The sequence below is a fragment of the Cyprinodon tularosa genome, unplaced genomic scaffold (assembly GCF_016077235.1).
Source record: "Cyprinodon tularosa strain WSP-4 unplaced genomic scaffold, ASM1607723v1 ctg25, whole genome shotgun sequence".
In the NCBI taxonomy this organism is placed as follows: domain Eukaryota; kingdom Metazoa; phylum Chordata; class Actinopteri; order Cyprinodontiformes; family Cyprinodontidae; genus Cyprinodon; species Cyprinodon tularosa.
This window is the reverse complement of record NW_024038928.1, coordinates 1,388,791-1,408,369: the sequence shown is the minus strand read 5'-3', so window position 1 is coordinate 1,408,369 and position 19,579 is coordinate 1,388,791. Positions and strand designations below refer to the sequence as shown.

Genomic DNA, 19,579 nt, shown 5'->3' with positions numbered 1-19,579 from the left:
GTTGACGGGGTGTGAGAGCTCTTCGGTCTCAGCTCTGCGTGGGTCCGTCGATTCTCAGAAAAATCTTAGATCATTGGTATACAGCATCAGAGGAATCTGATGGGCTTTTAAATCAAGGAAGTTACTTACAGTATGGCTAACATCCCACAGATCTTTCTGTTTATCTGCAATGGTGTTAAAGTTTTTGGTTGTTTTTTTAAAAAATTTCTTTGTGTAGTAGAGGACTCTTCGGGGTGCTGCTGTTATAATTCAGCTTTGCGCCATTTATTTATTTTTTTTAGTTCTTTTGGAGCCAGGTATATCAATTATAGAAAATCCTTCCCTTTTCCTCATTGATCCAAAACATCTACAGACGTATTAATGTACGCCAAGTGTTTTGCTGCAAAGCAATGGGTTTCTTATGATGCATTTTCTTTTTCAACAAACAGGCTAAAATCTATAAACTGTGCAGTCCATCTATCTCATGTCAGGAAAGGATAGGTTAGGTACACTCCTGAGCAAAATCTTAAGACCAGTCAAAAAATTGCAAGAATTTGCATTTTGCACTATTGGATCTAAAGAAGGTTCTAAGTAGAGCTTTACAATGTTAAAAGAAGAAATCAGTGTAAGAGACAAAAACCTTTGAGCAGGGAATTAATTGAAAACTGCATTTACAATAAAACATGATTTTTTTTCAGCTGATCAAAAGTTTAGGACCATAGCTAAAAAAAAAAACGAAACCCCCCCAAAACAGAAATCAAAGTGTCAAAAAAAGGACTCAGTAATGAGTAGCTCCACCATTCTCGCTGATGACTTCAAACAATCGTTAAGGCATGCTTGATGCCAGTGTTTCCAGGAGGCTAGTGGGAACGTTGCTCCAAGTGTTGAAGATGGCTTCACGAAGGGCATCCACTGTCTGGAACTCATGTCCATTTTTGTAAACTTCCCTTGCTATCCATCCACAAATGTTCTCAATTGGGTTTAGATCCGGGGAACATGCAGGATGGTCCAAAAGAGTGAAGTTATTCTCTTGGAATAACTCCTTTGTCAGGCGGGCATTGTGAACTGCAGCATTGTCCTGTTGAAAAACCCAATCATTACCACACAGGCGAGGGCCCTCAGTCATGAAGGATGCCCGCTGCAACATCTCCACATAGCCAGCTGCTGTTTGATGCCCCTGCACAACCTGAAGCTCCATTGTTCCATTGAAGGAAAATGCACCCCAAATCATGATGACGCCCCTACCACTGTGCCGTGTAGAGAACATCTCAGGTGGGATCTCCTTGTCATGCGAGAAAGCCATCAAGACCATTAAGGTTAAATTTTTTTCTCATCAGAGAACACAACTTTCTTCCACCTTTCCATGTCTCATGTTTGGTGCACCCTTGCAAATTCCAAACGGGCAATTTTTTGGCGTTGAAGAAGGTGTGGCCTTTGAAGACGTTTTTTGCATCTGAAGTCCTTCCCTTACAGATGCCGTCAGATGGTTATTGGGCTGCAGTCAGCACTAGTAATGGCCTTAATTTGGGTAGAGGACCGTCCTGTGTCTTGACGAACAGCCCATCGGATCCTGTGGGCAACATATCACTTTTCCTGTTCCTAAAATCAATTTAAAAAATCTAAAAAAAAAATCTAAAACATCAGGGAAAATGGGCTACATCTGCACCCCCATTCTGGTAGATAGCTGAGGAGCCCTTTTGCTCTGCAGTACAGCAACATTTCTGTAGTTGAGCTAGTCACAGTAGAAGACATGGACTGACTCAAACTCCAAATAACATCGATTCTGATGAACATATACAGTAGCAGCCATTCAAAATGACCCTTCCCAGTCAAACACCAGCCGAATGGCAGCCCACTTCCCTCCAACTCCCAGCAAAATCCCCTTAAACTTCCAGCCACTGGAGTGACCGCCTCTTGCATATTTCTTTACTCTGACTCCACCCTTTTACTGAATTACACGGTCTGACCAGGAAAAGGCTATTCTCTTTAGATCTTAATGTCCACAAATCATGAAAGAAAGAATATTTCAGTACAAATGTTGATGTTTATAAAGGAATTGTAGGGGACCAGCCAAAGAAAGTGGGAACATTTTAAATGGCTACTACTGTACAGTGCTCGCTTTTTATCTATATATTCCAATTTGATAGCTGAGTAAAATATCGCAATATATAGTGACATTGCTATATCATGATAATACTGTATTGTGACCCAAGTATCATTATCATATCACACCATACATGCCAATGTCACTAGGTACAACTGACTGTGAAGTGATCTTAGAGAACAGAATAGATACCAATGTTTGTGTTTTATTGGTGCCTTAAAGACTTACTTTCAGGAATCCAGTTTGTGTGGTCTGTTTTTGTGTTTTCTTTCCTCCTCCACCAGGTGGTGCCCCGTCCTCATTGGGTCTCCCTGCACACTTGCAGCTCATTGCCTCATTACCTGTGGAGTGTTCTTAAGCTGCTGACTGCCACTACCTCGACGCCAGAGTGTTTGCAAATACAGGGTACTCTAGCCATCCTTAGTTTAGCAGAGTCTAACCTGAGTTTTGGTTTGCCAGTTTTGGATCCTCTAGCCAAGCTGAGTTTTTCTGAGTCAAACTGAGTTTTTGTCAACCTGAGTCTTAACTTTGTTTTTGTCTTTGCCTCTCGGCAGGAAGTCATCCTGCAAACTGGATTTGTTCGGTCCTTCTCTCTCTAGAAGGTTCAACTGAGCTGGGGTTCCAAACAGGAGGTCTGGACCCACTTTCCCCAAGAGGTTGTTTGAGCTTCACACCAAGCAAGGGTTTCATCAACACCGCAACCTGTTCAGGTACTGCAGGAAATCTGAGTGGCAGTCAGCTTCTCCGTTCAGTCCAAACAGGAAGTTTGGATCAATTTTCCCCAAGAGGTCGTTTGAGCTTTACACCAAGCAAATATTTCTTCAGCACTACAGCCCGTTCAGGTACTGCAGGAAATCTGAGAGGCAGTCAGCTTCTCCATTCACCAGGGAACAACCGCAGTCTGAGTAACCCAGTCCACCCATCACATAACAAGACAATCTTTGGTACTATCCTCACAGTCCGGATACCTTAAACGACACCTTTCCCTGGAGAAGTGAGTCTGCAATCTTTTCCTTCAATTCTAAAACCTAAGATTCTAATTTCCCACTGAGCCTGAACTAACCACAGTGTCTTCCCCTAACCTTTCAGTCACTATTGAGCAGTGCTCAGAGCAGCACTGGATTCATCACATCATTACTAAATAAACCTGTTTAAACTTTTCCCTGGTCTCTCTGTTTGGTCTTCTGCCTCTTGGGGTCACACCTTATTATAATCATGACACTTGTAAGCTCCAGCTGTTTTTTAATAATGGATCAGGGTAAAGCATATCATCAGCTCTCAGAAATATAGACTTTCAGAATAACATGTGAGAACAGTCAACGGTCAAACCCCAGGTAAAAAAAAAACTGTGAAAAGAGATGGAAAAAACAGGATACTTAAAACCTGCAATGAGAGTACTGGTACCTTATTTTAAAGAGGATATCCTGTTAAGCTAAAACCTCACTGGAAACATACTATATTGTAAGAGAGGCGCTTGGAGAAAACCTAATCTGCAAAATAAACTTCTCACCAAGGGTGGCTCTAAACTTTTCTTTAAATGTGTCTACAGTCATATTTTAAATATAGGCCTATACAATTTTCGTATCAGTTCTCGTTCAAGAGATATTACACAGACTTGTGAAGTTGGGCTTTGTTGTTTTTTTATATAACTTTTCTGTCACAATCAAATGTGGGAAATTGTTTCCATCTGTTGCACAAAGAGACAGAAGAGAAAGATATCTGCAAAGATCTGGATCTAATCACCCTGCATAGTCAGACCCCCTATATACTCACTGCAGTCAGTGTGACATGGAAAAAAATCTGGGATTAAAAACTCGGATGCAACCAGTGTGACCGGGGCTTTATTCTATCTTGACAATGCACTCATGAGAGAATAAAGCACTGGCACAGTAACCATACCTAACTATTAAGATCAACTTCATTTGCTACTTTTTCAGATTTGCTTGACAAAAGAGAAAAGACCACAGTATTCATTTGCAACCAGCAGCACCAGACAGGCAACTCTGTCTTTGGCTCTGTGGCTCATTCAATCAACAGTAAAATATTTTCAACTATTATAAATTTGGTCTATAACTGCCAGTCCTCCCTACTCTGAAATGTTAAACCAGTTCTTCATTCAACGGTTCCAAGATCTCTAAAGCTGCCAAGTATTAATTTGAGCCGAGTTCTCAGGCAATCTAATGAAACTACTGTTGAGAGCATTAAGCTCATTTTCTAACAGCCCAGATTCAAGGCCCACACCCTGTTCCAGTTTGCAAAATATAATTGAATAGCCTAGCAAGGAGCATGTTTTACAACCCATAACCTGTTGTTACCTCTATTTTCAAATGAGCTCTTTTTTTACAAGATAGATAGATTTTTGAGACTCTTGTGCTAGTTTATCTTTCGGGGTTAGGAAACCTTTAACAAACCCCCCATTTATCATGAACATCAAGGTGTATGGTTATTTTTCTTCCAAAAAAAGGTTGTTTATGGTTATGATAGTTTAACCATTTTTTTTAAAATACATTTTTGTTATTTTCTTCACTCAAAATTAAATGCAGGTTTCAAAAAAAGTTTTAGAGATTTATATCCATGCAGTACCCAGTCAGATGTGAATTGTACTTAAAAGGGTTAGGGTTCAAAGGTGATATGTATTTTAAATAAAACGGGACTTTGTGACTATATTGAGAAAGACCCCCACCTCAACCACAGAGCAGTGGTCAACACAACAGTATGAACAGTCAAGGTGGACCCAGAAAACCCCAGCCTGGTAAAGGCTTACAGTGACTTCCTGAGCAGCCTGAGAGCTGGGCTGGATTTCTCCGAGAGTTCACATACTGTTCCTCCAAAAGTGACTGAGCAGCCAGTCCGATTGGGTAACGGTAAAGGGGCGACATCAAATCCTACCGGAAACTGCTGGCTAAGGATAAGCTTAAATACAGTAAGATTTTTATTGACGCTGGCGGTAATGACACTCGGTTATGCTAATCGGAGGTCACTAAATTTAGTGTGTCTTCGGTGTGTAAGTTTGCCAAAACAATGTCGAACTCTGTAATTTTCTCTGGTCCCCTCCCTAATCTGACCAGTGATGACTTGTTTAGCCGCATGTCATCATTCAACCGCTGGTTGTCTGGGTGGTGTCTTGAAAACAACGTCGTCTACATTAATAATTGGCAATCCTTTTGGGGATAGCCTGGTCGGATTCGGAGAGACGGCATCCATCCCACTTTGGATGGTGCAGCTTTTCTTTCAAAGAACCTGGCTGAATTTGTTAGTTCTCCAAAACTCTGACAACCCAGGGTGCAGACCAGGAAGCAGAGTCGTAGTTTAATGCTACGTTCACACCGGACGCAGCAGGGGCGGCAGAAGCAGCAAGTTTACATGCAAAGTCAATGGTTGATGCGCATCAAGGCGCAGCAAAAGGTCCCGCAGCGCGTTTTGAGCAGCAGGTGCAGCGCGTCTGAGCAGCTGAAGCAGCGCATCGGGAGTGTTTAAGCATCTGACGCGCGTGACGCGCCGCAAACGAGCTGCTGCTCCAGAAGGGAAAAATTTTACTTTTGCTGCTTGACGCGCCGCGTCAACCAATCAGAGAAGCTGATCTGGGAGCTGGCTGGGAGACAGACACATCGCTGATGACACAGAGCACTGTGAATACTCCTCTGAAACAGTTTATTGATGCATAAATTAACGTAAAATGCAGAAACCTGCCGGCAGAATATGTTCGCTTTTATTATCCTGGTGCCTGCAGTTTAGATTATTTAGATCAAAAACACCTACCAGCCGCCGCGGTGAACCGCGAGGAGGCGACCCGGCCAGAGGCTGCTGTTAAAGGGATTCCTACTGTCGGCGCACCGCCGATATGTGGGGGTCTGAGCAGCTCCGACAGAAATAATATTGGAAGGCAGGATGATAATCTGGATGAACTGACTGCAATGATTAAGTTTTCAGGTGTATTTTCTCACTTAAAAACATATTAAAACTACTTTTTATTTGGACAATTTTTATTTGGGCTAGGTTGAAACTTAACTGTTTAAATACATTTTGAAAGAAAGCCATGTGAGATGTCAGTATTTGGGCTTTCAATTACTGCAATTAAAACTTGATTCTGAAAAACAGATTGAATGATCAAGAAGTTCACAAAACTAAACTCATGATCCTGATTTATTTTCAATTCAAGATGCAAAGATGATAATCCAGAAAGTTAGAGCTTCTTAGACATTAAAATTATCATCAACAGCTTAACAAGTTGCATCCCACTAGGATTCGGGATAAGAGTCTGTATTGGGAAAAAAAGTATTCAACTATTTACTCTAGTTAAATAAACGGAGATCAATGGATTTCGCTCAGTCAGCATTTTATTTTATCTTTGCAAAGAGAGAACAGTTCATCATACGGCCCTTATTGCTCGGCAATCAGCCCTGTTCTGCCTGGGCCCTTACAAAAAAGCAAATTAGTCAGAGTCAAATTAATTACAGAGACTTTGGTTAAACAGTAATATGTTCTGAATAAACCTTGAGAAAGAATCTGGCTTGTTATGGGAACAAGGTATGCCTTGTCTAAAAACATCCTCACACAGGGGAATTATGTGACCTTGCAGGTGAAACAGGCTCAGTGAAAATTTTACACTAAGTTACAGTGAGTAAATTGCATAAATCAATATATGAAATACGAGAAATCTAATTTTTTCAACCACAAGTCCTAACATCAGAAAGCGTACACATTGCAGAAATTAATACAAGAAAATACACAAAAGAAAAAAAAAAAAAAAAACAGAAAATAGTACACGGTATATATGAAGTTTGAACAAATTTTGGCAATATTGAAAACACCTTTTTGACAACCCTCTTTAAACTTTGCATTTAAGGCTATTTCGCTTACATAAATTATTAAAGGGTCATCATTATATTCTGCAGATGTTTGTCAATTCAACAAAACATTGTTTTCATACAAATTACTTTATGTCCAGATAACTGCTTCTGTTTTAGGATTGCGTAGGGAACCTGGCAAAAATTATAATAATAAACTTAAAAGTCTGTGGAGGTAATATTGTAAATTCAAGTTAATACGCAAAATGATATATGGAGTGAGATAACAGGAGGAAAGGCCCTTGAGACAATTCTCTGAGCCAACCTCAACACTGTGCGTTTTTTATCACTCGTTTCAACAGAGCTTTGGATGTGGGGTTTTTATTGTTTTTTTGTTGTTGTTATTGTTGTTTTTCAACGTTATGTTTGGACTGGAAACAGTAAGCTCTGACAATCCCTTTAGAGAACACACTTACTTAAAATTTGATCTTGAAAGTAAATCTAAAACTGTTTTACAACAGGCAGTGGGATTTCTGGGTTGCTTGCTTTGACCTTTTAACCTTGTGACTTGATCTTGGATGGAAAACTGTAGATATCTAATAAAAGGAGGCCATGTTAATAGAATAGAATAGAATAGAATAAAAAATCCCTCTGATGTCCCATGAAGGGAGATTCTGGTGTTTACAGCAGCAAAAAAGATCATAGAAAAAATTGTCACACAAATGTGGACCTTAAAAAATGTATAAGAAATAACCAAAAAGTGACTTTGGCTAGATTTAAGTCACACAAAATATCATAATATCTCTAACCCGTCTAAAGCTCCATTTAGTGGGTTAAGAAGAGCTCAAAGATATTTATCTTTATATTCATCATCTGGTTATGACCTTTGTTTGTTTTTTACCTTCTTTAGTGTAAACACATCACATTCATATAAATTAATATAGTTCCCCTTAAACTGTGCAGAACACAGCAAAATTGGATGTGTCATAGATGTAGAAACCTGGGTAAAGTGCTTCAGTGAATCGGTTCTCAAAAGTGTACAGGTGGTTTAAGGTGTCAGAGGAGACTTGGTAGAAGGACAAAGTGCCAGACTGCCAATCCAAATACACCCCAATTTTGTTACACCCAGCGGGAAGTGTAGCTTGCCATTTTTTACTATTACTGTGCCATGCACGGAGTACATCACCATTGACACCAAAATACCAGGAGACATTGTTGTACCCAAATCCAGTGTATCTACCACTTCCTTTTCTTGGAATGCTTTCATATGCAAGACCTACACCAAGCTCTTTAGTATTTTCACTGCTCCAGATTACTTCAAAGTAATGACAGCCTGTAAGACGTTCCCTGCAGAGAACTTGGGGATACGAATCAAATCTCTTCTCTGTTTTAGAATACTTTTCTCGTGGTCCACATGTGGCCTTTTTGTCTCCTGCAGAGAGAGTGAGGTGGCCATTCACAGTTTCTGGGTCCAAAGTGAGATCACAAGAGTCTGTTGTATAAAAAGAAACATAATTAAACATTTTATCACAGGGACTCAACTTTCACAAAAGATCTAATTCATTCTTTATTTAAAAGTTTTGAAAGAATTTGCTTGCCAGTCAAAAGAAAACCCTTAAAATTGTGGTCTAATCAAAGGGGCCATTGTTGTTGCCTCTCATTGTTGGTTTATTCAACAAAAGGTATCTTTCAGGATAATTCAATTACATTACAAGAACCGATGCAGTATAGTCCAGGTCTTCCAATTACTTTTAAAAAGCAAAGTCAAAAGGGGTCAGCTGTGAATTGAGATGGTGCCCTTGCCCTTACCAGAGTTTAACTTGGGTCTTTTAGTAACCATGACAGCGTAGGGCATAGATCTGTGAAGCCAATAGAGCCTAAATCATTTCTTTAAATCCTAAATTAAATGTGCCATTATCATTTTCTGCTGTGTCATTACAGAAATAAAAAAAGTTGTGCAACATATGAAAGAGGTTAATGTAAAAGCTGTAACTGCATAACTATCTAGATGAAGATAAGAGTTCTGTTTAAACATTTTAAAAATCAAAGCATAAAATTCTATTTTCAAAGAGCTAAGGAAAAGCAATGATCTGCTGTAATATTAAAAAATATATGCTTCGCTGCAATATTTAACAATTTGTATTTGTGTAGATGGTATTTGTTTAGAACTATCAGATTTATGGCCACCAAATCCAATTTTGAATCCACAGTATGTAGAGCAAATTTATTTATTTATTTATTTTTTTCAATGCCTTTGTAAATTCTCAGATGTACAGGTGATGGAATATATATATATTTAAATCGAAGGCACCAGACTTTCGCTCAGTTTTTCTGAGGACGTGTTGACACCTATCAAGGAGTCATTGTCATTTCTGTCAGCTTATATTAGAGCTATATGTAGTCGGAACACTGATGTTTTACACAAAAGGAAGGTCCATCCTAAGCACATTCAAGTCGGGTACTAATCAGACATCCCCGTCATTATCCTGTGTTTTTGAAGTCTTTTGTTGCGTTTGTAAAGTTTGGTTTCTCAATACAGGATATAGAGCAGTCCTTGCTTGACTGGAGTCATAAAAAAGCCTATCAGCTTCGGTTTAGGTGTTCTGTGTCTGTGATAAAGTAGTATTTGTCTGAGTGTGTTGTAGTATTTGAAGTTCACTGATATGTTAGCCTGGGTGCCATTCCGAACTTAGTCCCGCCCACAACGTTTGAGGTCGGGAAGTTCGGTCTGGCATTGCTCAATAGTAGCGCGAGTATGCTAGCACAATATCTGGCGGGCCAATCAAATTGTCAGGGCGGGCTTTATACCATGATGGACAGATGATCAACAGTAACGTAATCAACCACGTCACCAAAGCGCGCTTGGGTGACAACAACAATGGCTGCCGCTGGAGAGTTGAGGTGTGTAGATTCTGCTATTAGATCTGTTCTAGAAGATATCGACAGCAAATTAATTTTAAAAGAGGAACAGAAAAACGCGAAAAAGAAAGATGTTTTTGGCGTCCTTCCTACGGGATTCGGCAAAAGTTTAATTTATCAGCTGGCTCCCTTGGTTGCTTAACATACAGCACGCACTCCGTTGCTCTTATTGGTTGTAGGTCTATCCAATTGAGTGCAATTTCCTGGTTCGTTCGAAACACGCCCCATAATTACAACTCTATGGAGCAGTATCAGACTCATATTCTGACTAGAATTGAGTAGGACTACGTCAGCCTACTGATATGTTATAATTACAAGAAATCCTTCTGAGATTCTCAGAAATTCCAGACACATATCGAAATACAATGTTTTTGCATCTCTTTGTGTTTTCCTGTGTTAGAAGCAGTCTTGTTCTTCCTGATAGTTTTTTTTTTTTTTTTTTTGAGAAATATCCAGTTAGACTAATCAGATTCTTTAGTGATTTTCTAACATGTCAGAGTTCTTTTCATTTCTATTTTGCAGTTGTTGGAATATTGTCAGCCTGGTAATTCAGAGTTCTGATAATAGAAGATTTGTGTTCAGTGGGTGATGTGAGTGAAAAATATAAATATATAATGTAAATATTGGTCTATATCCATAGGTTTTAAGTAAAACTTAGAATTAAGATTCCCATTGCCACAGATACACATTAAAAGACTTACCTGGAGTATGATTGCACTTTGCACCTGACTGGAGATGTGCTTAGGAATATGTAACTCTATGTCTAATATTGGTGCTGTCACTGTAGGTTGCGCTAGTGCAAGTGACAGAATTAACTAAGTCTGTTGGACTTTGTCAATTTTATAAAATTTGCAACCATGCTTAGGGGTAGTGTTGACTTAGTGAGGGAGAGTTTTGGCCTGAGAAGGTTGCAAGTACCCGGTCCAACCCCACAGCCTGCATTCTGGGTTTCTGCCCAAGACCATTAACCACACACTGATACCGGGTGACACACGATGGCTGCCCACTGCTCCCCAAGGGGATGGGTTAAATGTAGAGGTAAATTTCTCCAGTCCTACCCTTAAAGTTTGGCAAAAGAGTGACACATTTGTTGGGCCCTAAGAAGTCTAAGAAGGATTTGTTGAATGGGACAACCTCTGTCGAGACTTTTTAAGTAATGAAATGTAACCTTTGCTGGTTGCAGCGGCTGAATTTGGATGCATCGCTGGACTACATTTCATCATACAGACTACATTTAAATGAAGTTTCTTTAAAATCAAAACAAAACATTTCGACTTACACCACATTAGATCTTGTTTATCCGTTACATTTCTCACTCGATGAATGGCAGGTTTTGTAAAGTCTTTGGTTTTCAGCACTCCTTTCCTGTAATGGTAGATAGTTGCTCCTGTGAACTCCTCATTTGGCAGTGCTGCTACAAGAAAATGAAATCTGCTGCTACTCCTAAGGCCTTTAGCTGTTTCCGAAATCATGTTTGCGTTCTCTTTGATGTTTTCTAAGACCTCATCTGAGAAGAACCACTGGTCTTTGGCAGGTAGAGTAACAAAGTTTGGAGTTTCTTTAAAATAACTGGCCATCTGGTCCATGTAGGCGTCACTCATTTCAATCGAGGTAAAAACAAAGCAGAGGGCGTTTTCTACACTCAAGACTTCTCTATCCAAGTCTGACTTCTCTGGGATGATCTTGATTCCCTTCATTATGTTCAAACAGGAGGCAATGACGTTGATTTCTCTGTCTAAATTATCAAGCCACATGTTTAAGTTTTTCTTGCTGAATGGAGAGTTTTCCTGCTCATCTAGGAAGTTTTCTAATGATTCCTCTTCTTCCTCTTCCCCTTCACGAATAAGGGGAATTTTCTCCTGCATGGTCTGTTGGATGGTTTTCATGTAATCTGCACAGAGATCCTGGAAAGATTTTAACTTATTGTGTAATTGTGGAAAAGTCTTCACTACGTCTCCTTCCAGTGATTCATTGCATCGCATTTGTATTTCTCTAATACCTTCCCAAACATTTTCAGCTTTTCTGAGTACAACATCAGAAATGCTTCCCTTCAGCTGAGCTGCAGCAGAATCCAGGTTCTTCAGAGGAGACAGCCAGATTTTAACAGGAACAGATTTCTCTCCATCTTTTCCAAGAAGCCCTGGAAGGTTTCTGTAGGTATCTGCTGCTTCTTCAAATGTTGTAGGATTCCTTTCCAGAATGAAATCTCCATAAAATTTACAGGAGACTTTTTCCATGACATTTGTTTCTGCCTCTTTGAGATTTCTGACCATGTTTCCTTCAGGATCCAGCTTTGGGATCTTCTTTATCAAGCTTTGCATGCTTCCCTCCATGCTGAGCAGACTGCTACTGTCTAACCTTTCACTGTCAAACACAAAGAAGGCATTCGCGCCATAAAGGATGCCTGTGACAACATGTGTTGCATGGCTATATTTGATGACATCTCTTGCTTGCAGTTTCTTGGCATCTTGGTGGTTCATGTCCAGTCGTTCATACGCTGTTGTTGCTTTGTAGTGAAGGATGACTCTGCTCTGGTTCTTGTACTCTTTCTTATCATTCAGATAGTTGGCAGATGCTCCAATATCAATTAGACCACTCAGAACACTGGCTGTGAGAGATTCATCAGCCTTTAGCAGGGAAGTCTTGGCTGCAATAGTGTCTGAAGCAATAGTTTCATAATGACTGCTGTTCTGGGTCTTTCTTGTTGTGAATTTTTTTATAGTTTCTCTGTCCCACAGGGTGAAGTCTGTAGAAAAAAATACAAATCTGTTATAGTTTTAAAAAAAATCTAAACAACAGAGCAACTGCTGTCTTATTTTTAAAGGTTGGGTTTCTTGAGGAAAAAACTGAGTTAAAACAGTTGAATTTACCATCGCTGTTTACACCAAACATCATCATCACATATAGTTTGAACACAGGATTGTCTTCTTACCGTAATCTAGTGATGGGTCGGGCAACACCGATGCGTCGGCGCATGTGTCGGTCTCATAGAGCGAAACCTGTGTCGACGTGTGTATCGCTACGGGAAAGTCACGTGACCGAAACAGTTTCTGTATCGGTCACGTGACCGCTGTTTCGAACTGATTGACAAGCCTTTATAAGGAAGCGCATCTGCCAACGAGATGCATCTGCCAAAACAATCTTGCGTGTTTTGCAAATATAAAATTCATCAAAAATTATGGAGCTTCCTCAAACAAAAAGAAAGGTTTCTGCCGTGTGGGACCACTTTGATGTCATTTCGGAAAATAAGGTATTTGTTTTAATTTCCTTGTTTCATCCTGTTCCTCTCAGAGTTTCCACTTAATTTTCTGAGTAGAAATTAATTTCAAAGTGACCTTTAGTTTACTGTTCGTGTTATTTTCTGTAGGTTAAACGTCGCAATTGCTCAACAGAGCTTGCATATTTAAATAACAGCACCTCCTCAATGCTGAGGCATTATAGGGCCAAGCATGAGAGTGAAATCCATGATACACCCATGATGAATTCAGGTATACAGGTATTTTACAACTTACTGACTTTGTTTTATTGATAATTCTGAATAATTTACACTTTCTCATTTTACACCATCAAGCTTCCAGGAAGCAGATGCTTGATGAGGCTGTGCTTAATTTCATTGTAAAGGACTGCCAGCCCCTCGCTGTTATGGAGAATGAAGGGTTCAGGGAGCTGGTTCAGCTCCTTGAGCCCTCATATGTTTTGCCAACCAGAAAGGTTTGTGTGGAAATTATCTAAAGTGGTAGTTTATTCATCAAATTTATTTTAAATATATTGATTTTCTTCTGGTTTGACTTGGTGTGGTTTTCAGACCATCAAACAACTGTTGGCCAAAAAGTACGAGGAGGAACGGGAACGAGTGAAAATGGAAGTACAGCAGGCTGCGGACAGAATGTGCCTCAATTGGAAGCTCAAATGAGCCCCAGCCGGGAACATCTTCACAACAGCTGTCTGCCCCCACTTCAGGCATGATATTGAGCATAATTTTTTTGTTGTTTGTAAATCATGTACTAAAATACTATTTTATTTATTTTTTTAAGATGACCTTTGGGAAAATTTTGATCTCGAAGTGGAGAGGCAGACCAAAAGTGCCACAGCTGATGCCATCCTTGAGGTGCAGAGATACATGGCAGAGGGCAATATTGCGAGGTCCCAGGATCCTCTTGTATATTGGAAAAACCAAAGGACGGTTTATCCAAACCTCTTCCGCCTGGCCATAAAATTTTTGTGCACTCCAGCTTCATCTGTGCCGTGTGAGCGGGTGTTTTCCACAGCTGGAGAACTAATATCAAAAAAGCGCAACAGACTGAATTTCAAAACGTTGCAACAACTTTTTTTTTTGAATAAAAATTTGTAAAAAAAAATACCAGTGAACAAGCATCTTCATTTACTACATGTTTACTTAGAGATTATTACATTATGATGCAGGTTCTCATTATTCATTGACTGTGTCTAAAATATCAAATATGTTTTAATAATAATACAATGCAACATTCAATGAATTGCATCATATTAGTGTATATAATTGGTCATCAAATCAGTGTCAGTTAACTCTGTCAGCTAGGTTGCCTGTAGGGATTTTTAATGTCCAGCAGGTGTCAGTATTCAGTGACACAGTATCGACACTGTATCAATACAGTTTGGTAATGTGTCGAAACGTTTCATGACGCCTAATCAACCCATCACTACCGTAATCATCTATGTTAAAAAATAAAAAATATAACTGACCAAGCTCTGTTATAAAAACAACACTGTAGGTACGTCATGGCCCTTCTGTCCATAACAATGGATTTAGCTGTTGGGGTCTCTGGGGTTTTGCTTATTTTCTGGTGTGAGTGAGCTTTCTGTCACAGAGAGGATATTTGCTTGGCCAACCCTTGTTGCCACACACCTGACAACAATTCTCAATCAAGACCAAAGCGAAGGATCATCTGTCTTTGCTTAGTGATTACCTCTCATGGTATTCAGCCAAATACCTCAACCAGGAATATCTTAGTTGTTGGAATTTATCTTCTTGTGAATATCTTTGTTCCAGACAACCAGCAAACCTTAATCTGTTGTGTATTAATCTGCACTAATCATAAGATAAAATAAAGTTAATGTTTTATAAGTTTAAAGTTGTTTTCACAAATACTGTTATAAGAACCATTCAAGGCCAAGAGGAGAAAAACAGAGCAATGAGTGTGTGCAACTGTTGCACCTGGCCCTAGAGGAGTGGAATCTGCAGGAAAACGCAGGGTTGAGGCCCCTTAGTGATAAGAAAGCACACTCATTAAAAATGAAATATTTGACATATCAAGGTTGCCCAGCTCAGCAAAATTTGGCCATACAACTTGTGATAAATAGAGTTGTTATTTTCAAGGCACACTGTGCAGTACTGGTCCCAGAAAGGGTGATGCTTTGACTGGGACACAAGGGGGAACACTAGGCCAGACTGACATGGCTTGAAGTAGGGAAAGGATTAGTTTCAACATGTTTGTGATTGAACTGTCATAAGTTTCTGATTTAAGTGCACCAGATGTCTTCATGGCCTGAGAGACTGCTCTCACAAGAATGTGATGTGTCTATGAATGTCATCGTGATTTGCAGATAAATGTTAATGTGACCTTTACCAAAGACTGTTGATTAAATATATAAAAAATATGTTCTGAAGGGGGTTTTCCACTGATAAGAAATGTATAAAAGGGAGCTGTTTTCACCATTTGTTCAGCTGATGCTCACCGGTGACCAGCTCCGTGTGAATGTGCTGTTTTTGGCAATAAAAACCCTGGACTTGGACTCAGCTGCCTCTGCCTGAATTTTTGGATTTTTGTTTGAGACTTTTTCTGCTTTTTAAGAACTTCGAATTTTACAAAACTTAGCTTCAATTTTAAGTCGTCAAGAAGACAATAATAGACGACAAATCCTTCTCCAGTCTTTATGGAAACGGTCTTACCTGTGTGAAACAGTTCTCAGTCTTCATCACCTACCTGCCTGCACTCCAACATGTCATCTCTTGCAAGTACCAATGCTCTCTTGGACTTCTAAGGTATGGTCTGCAAAGCATGCTTAATCAAACCCTACAGATCCATGTTATTTCCCCTTCATCTCCGAAGTAAGAAGATCAATAATTCAGCAGTTGTTATCAACCAAGTCCTTCTTTCAACAGTCTGCTCTCTAGTCTCAGACCAAACAGAAAGTGACTTCCTGCATTTCTCTGCTTGCTGCTTTGTATATAAATAGTTCTCTGTGTGATTCGGCATTTGGGGTCAAAAAACTATGCTATTCTTGATAGAGAAGTTTTTTTTGTGAAATGAAAAAAATACTTGAGAAATATTAGTTATTTACAAATGTTGCAAATATTTTATCTATTCTACCAACTCTTCATTTCTTGGAAGCATCAGGATCCACAACAAGTGAATAACTAAAATACTAAAGGCCAGAATCAAGTTTCAACCATTTTATTAAAATATAAGATTAATCAAGTTACAATAATAAACTCTTGCAGTTCCTGTTCTTTTTTTACTCAGAATGTCAGTACTCCTGGCTCCGTCATTCCAAGCTCTCTGTTCCTGATCAAAGTCTGTCCCTTCTCAGTCTTCCTCCTCGTTGCTCATGCAAAGGTCTGCTTATTATTGAACTCTGGAATTTTAGCACCGCCACCCAAGTTTGCCAATGTCGCAGGAGTTTCTTTATCTGTTCTCCTAGATCCCAGATCCTCCACACAAAGCTGGACTCACATGCTGCAGATTTACCCCTTCCGCCATAGAGATAACTAGATAACTAGATCAAGATAACTATCCATAAACTGTGATCTGCTCAGCTCCTCCATCCATGCCTAACTGTGATCTCCTCTTCAGATTCCCCAGGCCACTAGCCCTCTTAAACCCTTGTTGTTATCATTTCTCTTTGTGTTTTCTAATAAACCCATTTAAACCCTCTCAGTCATGTCCATAGTTGCCGCTCGCTTTAGAGCAGGGGTGTCAAACTGGCTCCAGAAAGGGCCGTGTGGCTGCAGGTTTTCTTTCCAACCAAGCAATAGCACACCAGAGTCCATTAATCTCATCAAGTGAGTCCAATCTGAACATGATGAAATGAATGGAGTCTGGTGCTACTGCCTGGTTGGAAAGAACACCTGCAGCCACACGGCCCTTTCTGGAACCAGTTTGACACCCCTGCTGTAGAGTCTAAACACCTGATGTTGCTGTGGTTCCTCATGGCGTCACCTGCTTGAGATGCTTTTCGTATACTACCATGATTGGCAAAAAAAACACTTTGGTAGAAGGGCACTAGGTGTTGCTTCATTCAATCAGCTGCAAATGTTCTGCTAAAAATTCATCCTTTCCATGAACATAATCAATTGGAGCTGTTCCTCTTTAATGAGGTGTAGAACTAATCCTGAGTGTTACATGTTATCAATCTTGCTTGCCAGGTTACTCCCTGAACAAGCTACTGGTGTGGTACCACTTTAAAGCTTTCCTTCATAGTTCTGGTCACCATCAATAGCCAAGGCCATAGGCTAAATTGGCTAAATGTCCTACTTTATTTTAATGACGTCCCAAATCCCCAAAAGAGGAGGAGCATGCCCCATACTTTAAGAAGCCCTGCTTTACAGAGTAATAAAGTAACGTTCCACTTTAACATTGGTTAAAGACATATAATGCTCCAAAAGACATGAAATAGTCCACAGAAGCCTCACAGTTCAACCTATTATAGAGTTTTATGATAAATATGAGATGTCTCCTACCTGTGATCAGTTGATCTAGTCGAGCATCATACAGCATCCCTAATGCGAAAGGTCGACCCAGGGCAGCGACATGGATTTGTTCTGAGTCCATGTCTTTAATCTGAAAGGATACATGCACTAATCAAACATTAAAACAAATAGAGCAGAAATATCTTTATGAAAATATAGACTTAGATTCAATATTCAGATTTGACATATATATTTGATTCATATTATCTACACATTTCCAGCAATGGGGGAGACCTACTCCTCTGGACCAGTTTGGGATTTTCCCATTATGATTAGACTTAATTATAATCAAACTTGCCCAGTTGTGCCTTATACACACACTCATATATTCATGTGTGTCAAAACTCAGAAAGGAAGAGGAACCAAAATGTTAACAAAGCTATCTAAACAGAGGGATAGAAAAAAAAAACAAAAAAAAAATAACAAATAACATAACTACCAACCGCTGCTCCCCTGCTGCAGAGCCTTGCCTCCACAGTTCCCCCCCTACTTTTATGTCTTAAAATACTAGCAATCATAGGGTTGCCCTTAAAACCTTTTAATTTAACATTAAAATTTTACAAAAATATATATACTATTCAATTCAATTCAGTTTATTTATATAGCGCCAAATTCACAACACATGTCATCTCAAGGCACTTTACAGTTCAACCAGATCATCCAGTCAAATTGATACAAAGTTTTCTATCTAAGGAAAACCAGTTGATTGCATCGACTCATTGACTCAAATACAATCCCTCACACTAAGCATGCTTGTAGCGACAGTGGAGAGGAAAAACTCCCTTTTAACAGGAAGAAACCTCCAGCAGAACCAGGCTCAGTGTGAGCGGCCATCTGCTCAGGCCGACTGGGGTTCAAGGAGACAGAAGCAGAGACACAAAAAGCAACTGTAAAAGTCGGCCCTGTCCAGGAAACACACAGCCAGGCAGACGAGCTATTTACCATAATATACATTTTTATCTTTAATAATATAAAAAAAACTTGAATTTTAAACTGGCTGCCATTGGAAGAAGATTTCTAAATAACTCTGCTTGTATGACTTGGTTGAATGGGATTAATTATTTCTGGCTTTTTGTTGTTATGTATTTCATGCTATAATAAGTGGCAACTAAAGGTTTTCTTTTCCATATATAAAAATATCTACTCTGTGTCAGCTTGACCTCCAATGTCATGCTAGGTTCAAATAAGCTTGTGTACAAATGGCAAACTTATTCTAAAATAAAAATTAACTCTGTTTTTGTTGTGAGCATCTTTGCTTAAATAAAGCCTTTTTGTTATTCAGTAAAGTTCATTACTGCTGATGAAGTAGTCAAACATCTTACTTATGTAGGAGCAGCAGAGATGGGAAGTAACGAAGTACAAATACTTCGTTACTGTACTCAAGTAGATTTTTCTGATATTTTTACTTTACTTTACTACTTATTTTTATGGCGACTTTTTACTTCTACTCCTTACATTTTTACACAAATATCTGTACTTTCTACTCCTTACATTTTAAAAAATTGGCTTGTTACTTTAGTTTTGAATCATTTCAATGGAGTTACCGTTATTATTTTTCACGTCATCAATACCAAATTCAATCTAATTGGATGGGAATCTACGTTGCATTTGACGCACCACTACAAGATGAATCGACAGATTCGGCGGTATTCATTCGCGGCAAATCATTGCAGCTTGGTGGCGGTGGCGTTAGCATAGTAGCATGGACGACGAGATGATTGAAAATGAACACAACGGAGATCTAGTCCTATTGGCAGACATCCATTTAAAATGTAGGCAACGGCATGAAAAAAGTGGTTTCTACTTTTACTTTTATACTTTAAGTAAATTTACAAGCCTGTACTTTGTTACTTTTACTTGAGTAAAGAAGTTTAATCAGTACTTCCACTTTTACCAGAGTATTTTTTAACACAAGTATCTGTACTTTTACTCAAGTACGGAAAGTGAGTACTTTTGCCATCTCTGAGGAGCAGTGATATTTTCTAAAGATATTAGTATTTAGATTAGGAAATTTCTTATGTGCTCTTGCTCTTCCAGTGTAAAATTAACTAGATCCACGAC

The 19,579-nt window shown here is 39.2% G+C and overlaps 1 protein-coding gene and 1 long non-coding RNA gene across 2 annotated transcripts; one reads left to right on the top strand and one right to left on the bottom strand.

The window, feature by feature from the left end:
• Positions 1-6,410: 6,410 nt before the first annotated feature.
• Positions 6,411-17,611, bottom strand: LOC119785468 (stonustoxin subunit alpha-like). Its single transcript, XM_038288163.1, has 3 exons — positions 17,510-17,611; positions 11,069-12,535; positions 6,411-8,362 (listed from the first exon to the last, which is right to left on the bottom strand). The coding sequence occupies exons 1-3, from the start codon at positions 17,598-17,600 to the stop codon at positions 7,821-7,823; spliced, it is 2,100 nt and encodes a 699-aa protein (XP_038144091.1). The 5' UTR covers positions 17,601-17,611; the 3' UTR covers positions 6,411-7,820.
• LOC119785469 lies at positions 13,433-14,156 on the top strand. Its single transcript, XR_005281042.1, has 3 exons — positions 13,433-13,500; positions 13,595-13,732; positions 13,824-14,156. It is a non-coding gene; the product is annotated as an uncharacterized LOC119785469 (long non-coding RNA).
• Positions 17,612-19,579: the final 1,968 nt, after the last annotated feature.

What these genes read in the sequence shown, in the direction of transcription:
- LOC119785468 (XM_038288163.1), bottom strand. Translation starts at nt 17,600, where the DNA reads ATGGACTCAGAACAAATCCATGTCGCTGCCCTGGGTCGACCTTTCGCA. An exon ending in ACTAGATCAACTGATCACAG is followed by an intron (nt 12,536 to 17,509) that starts GTAGGAGACATC and finishes TTTTTTCTACAG; the next exon opens with ACTTCACCCTGTGGGACAGA. An exon ending in TAAACAAGATCTAATGTGGT is followed by an intron (nt 8,363 to 11,068) that starts GTAAGTCGAAAT and finishes TTTATACAACAG; the next exon opens with ACTCTTGTGATCTCACTTTG.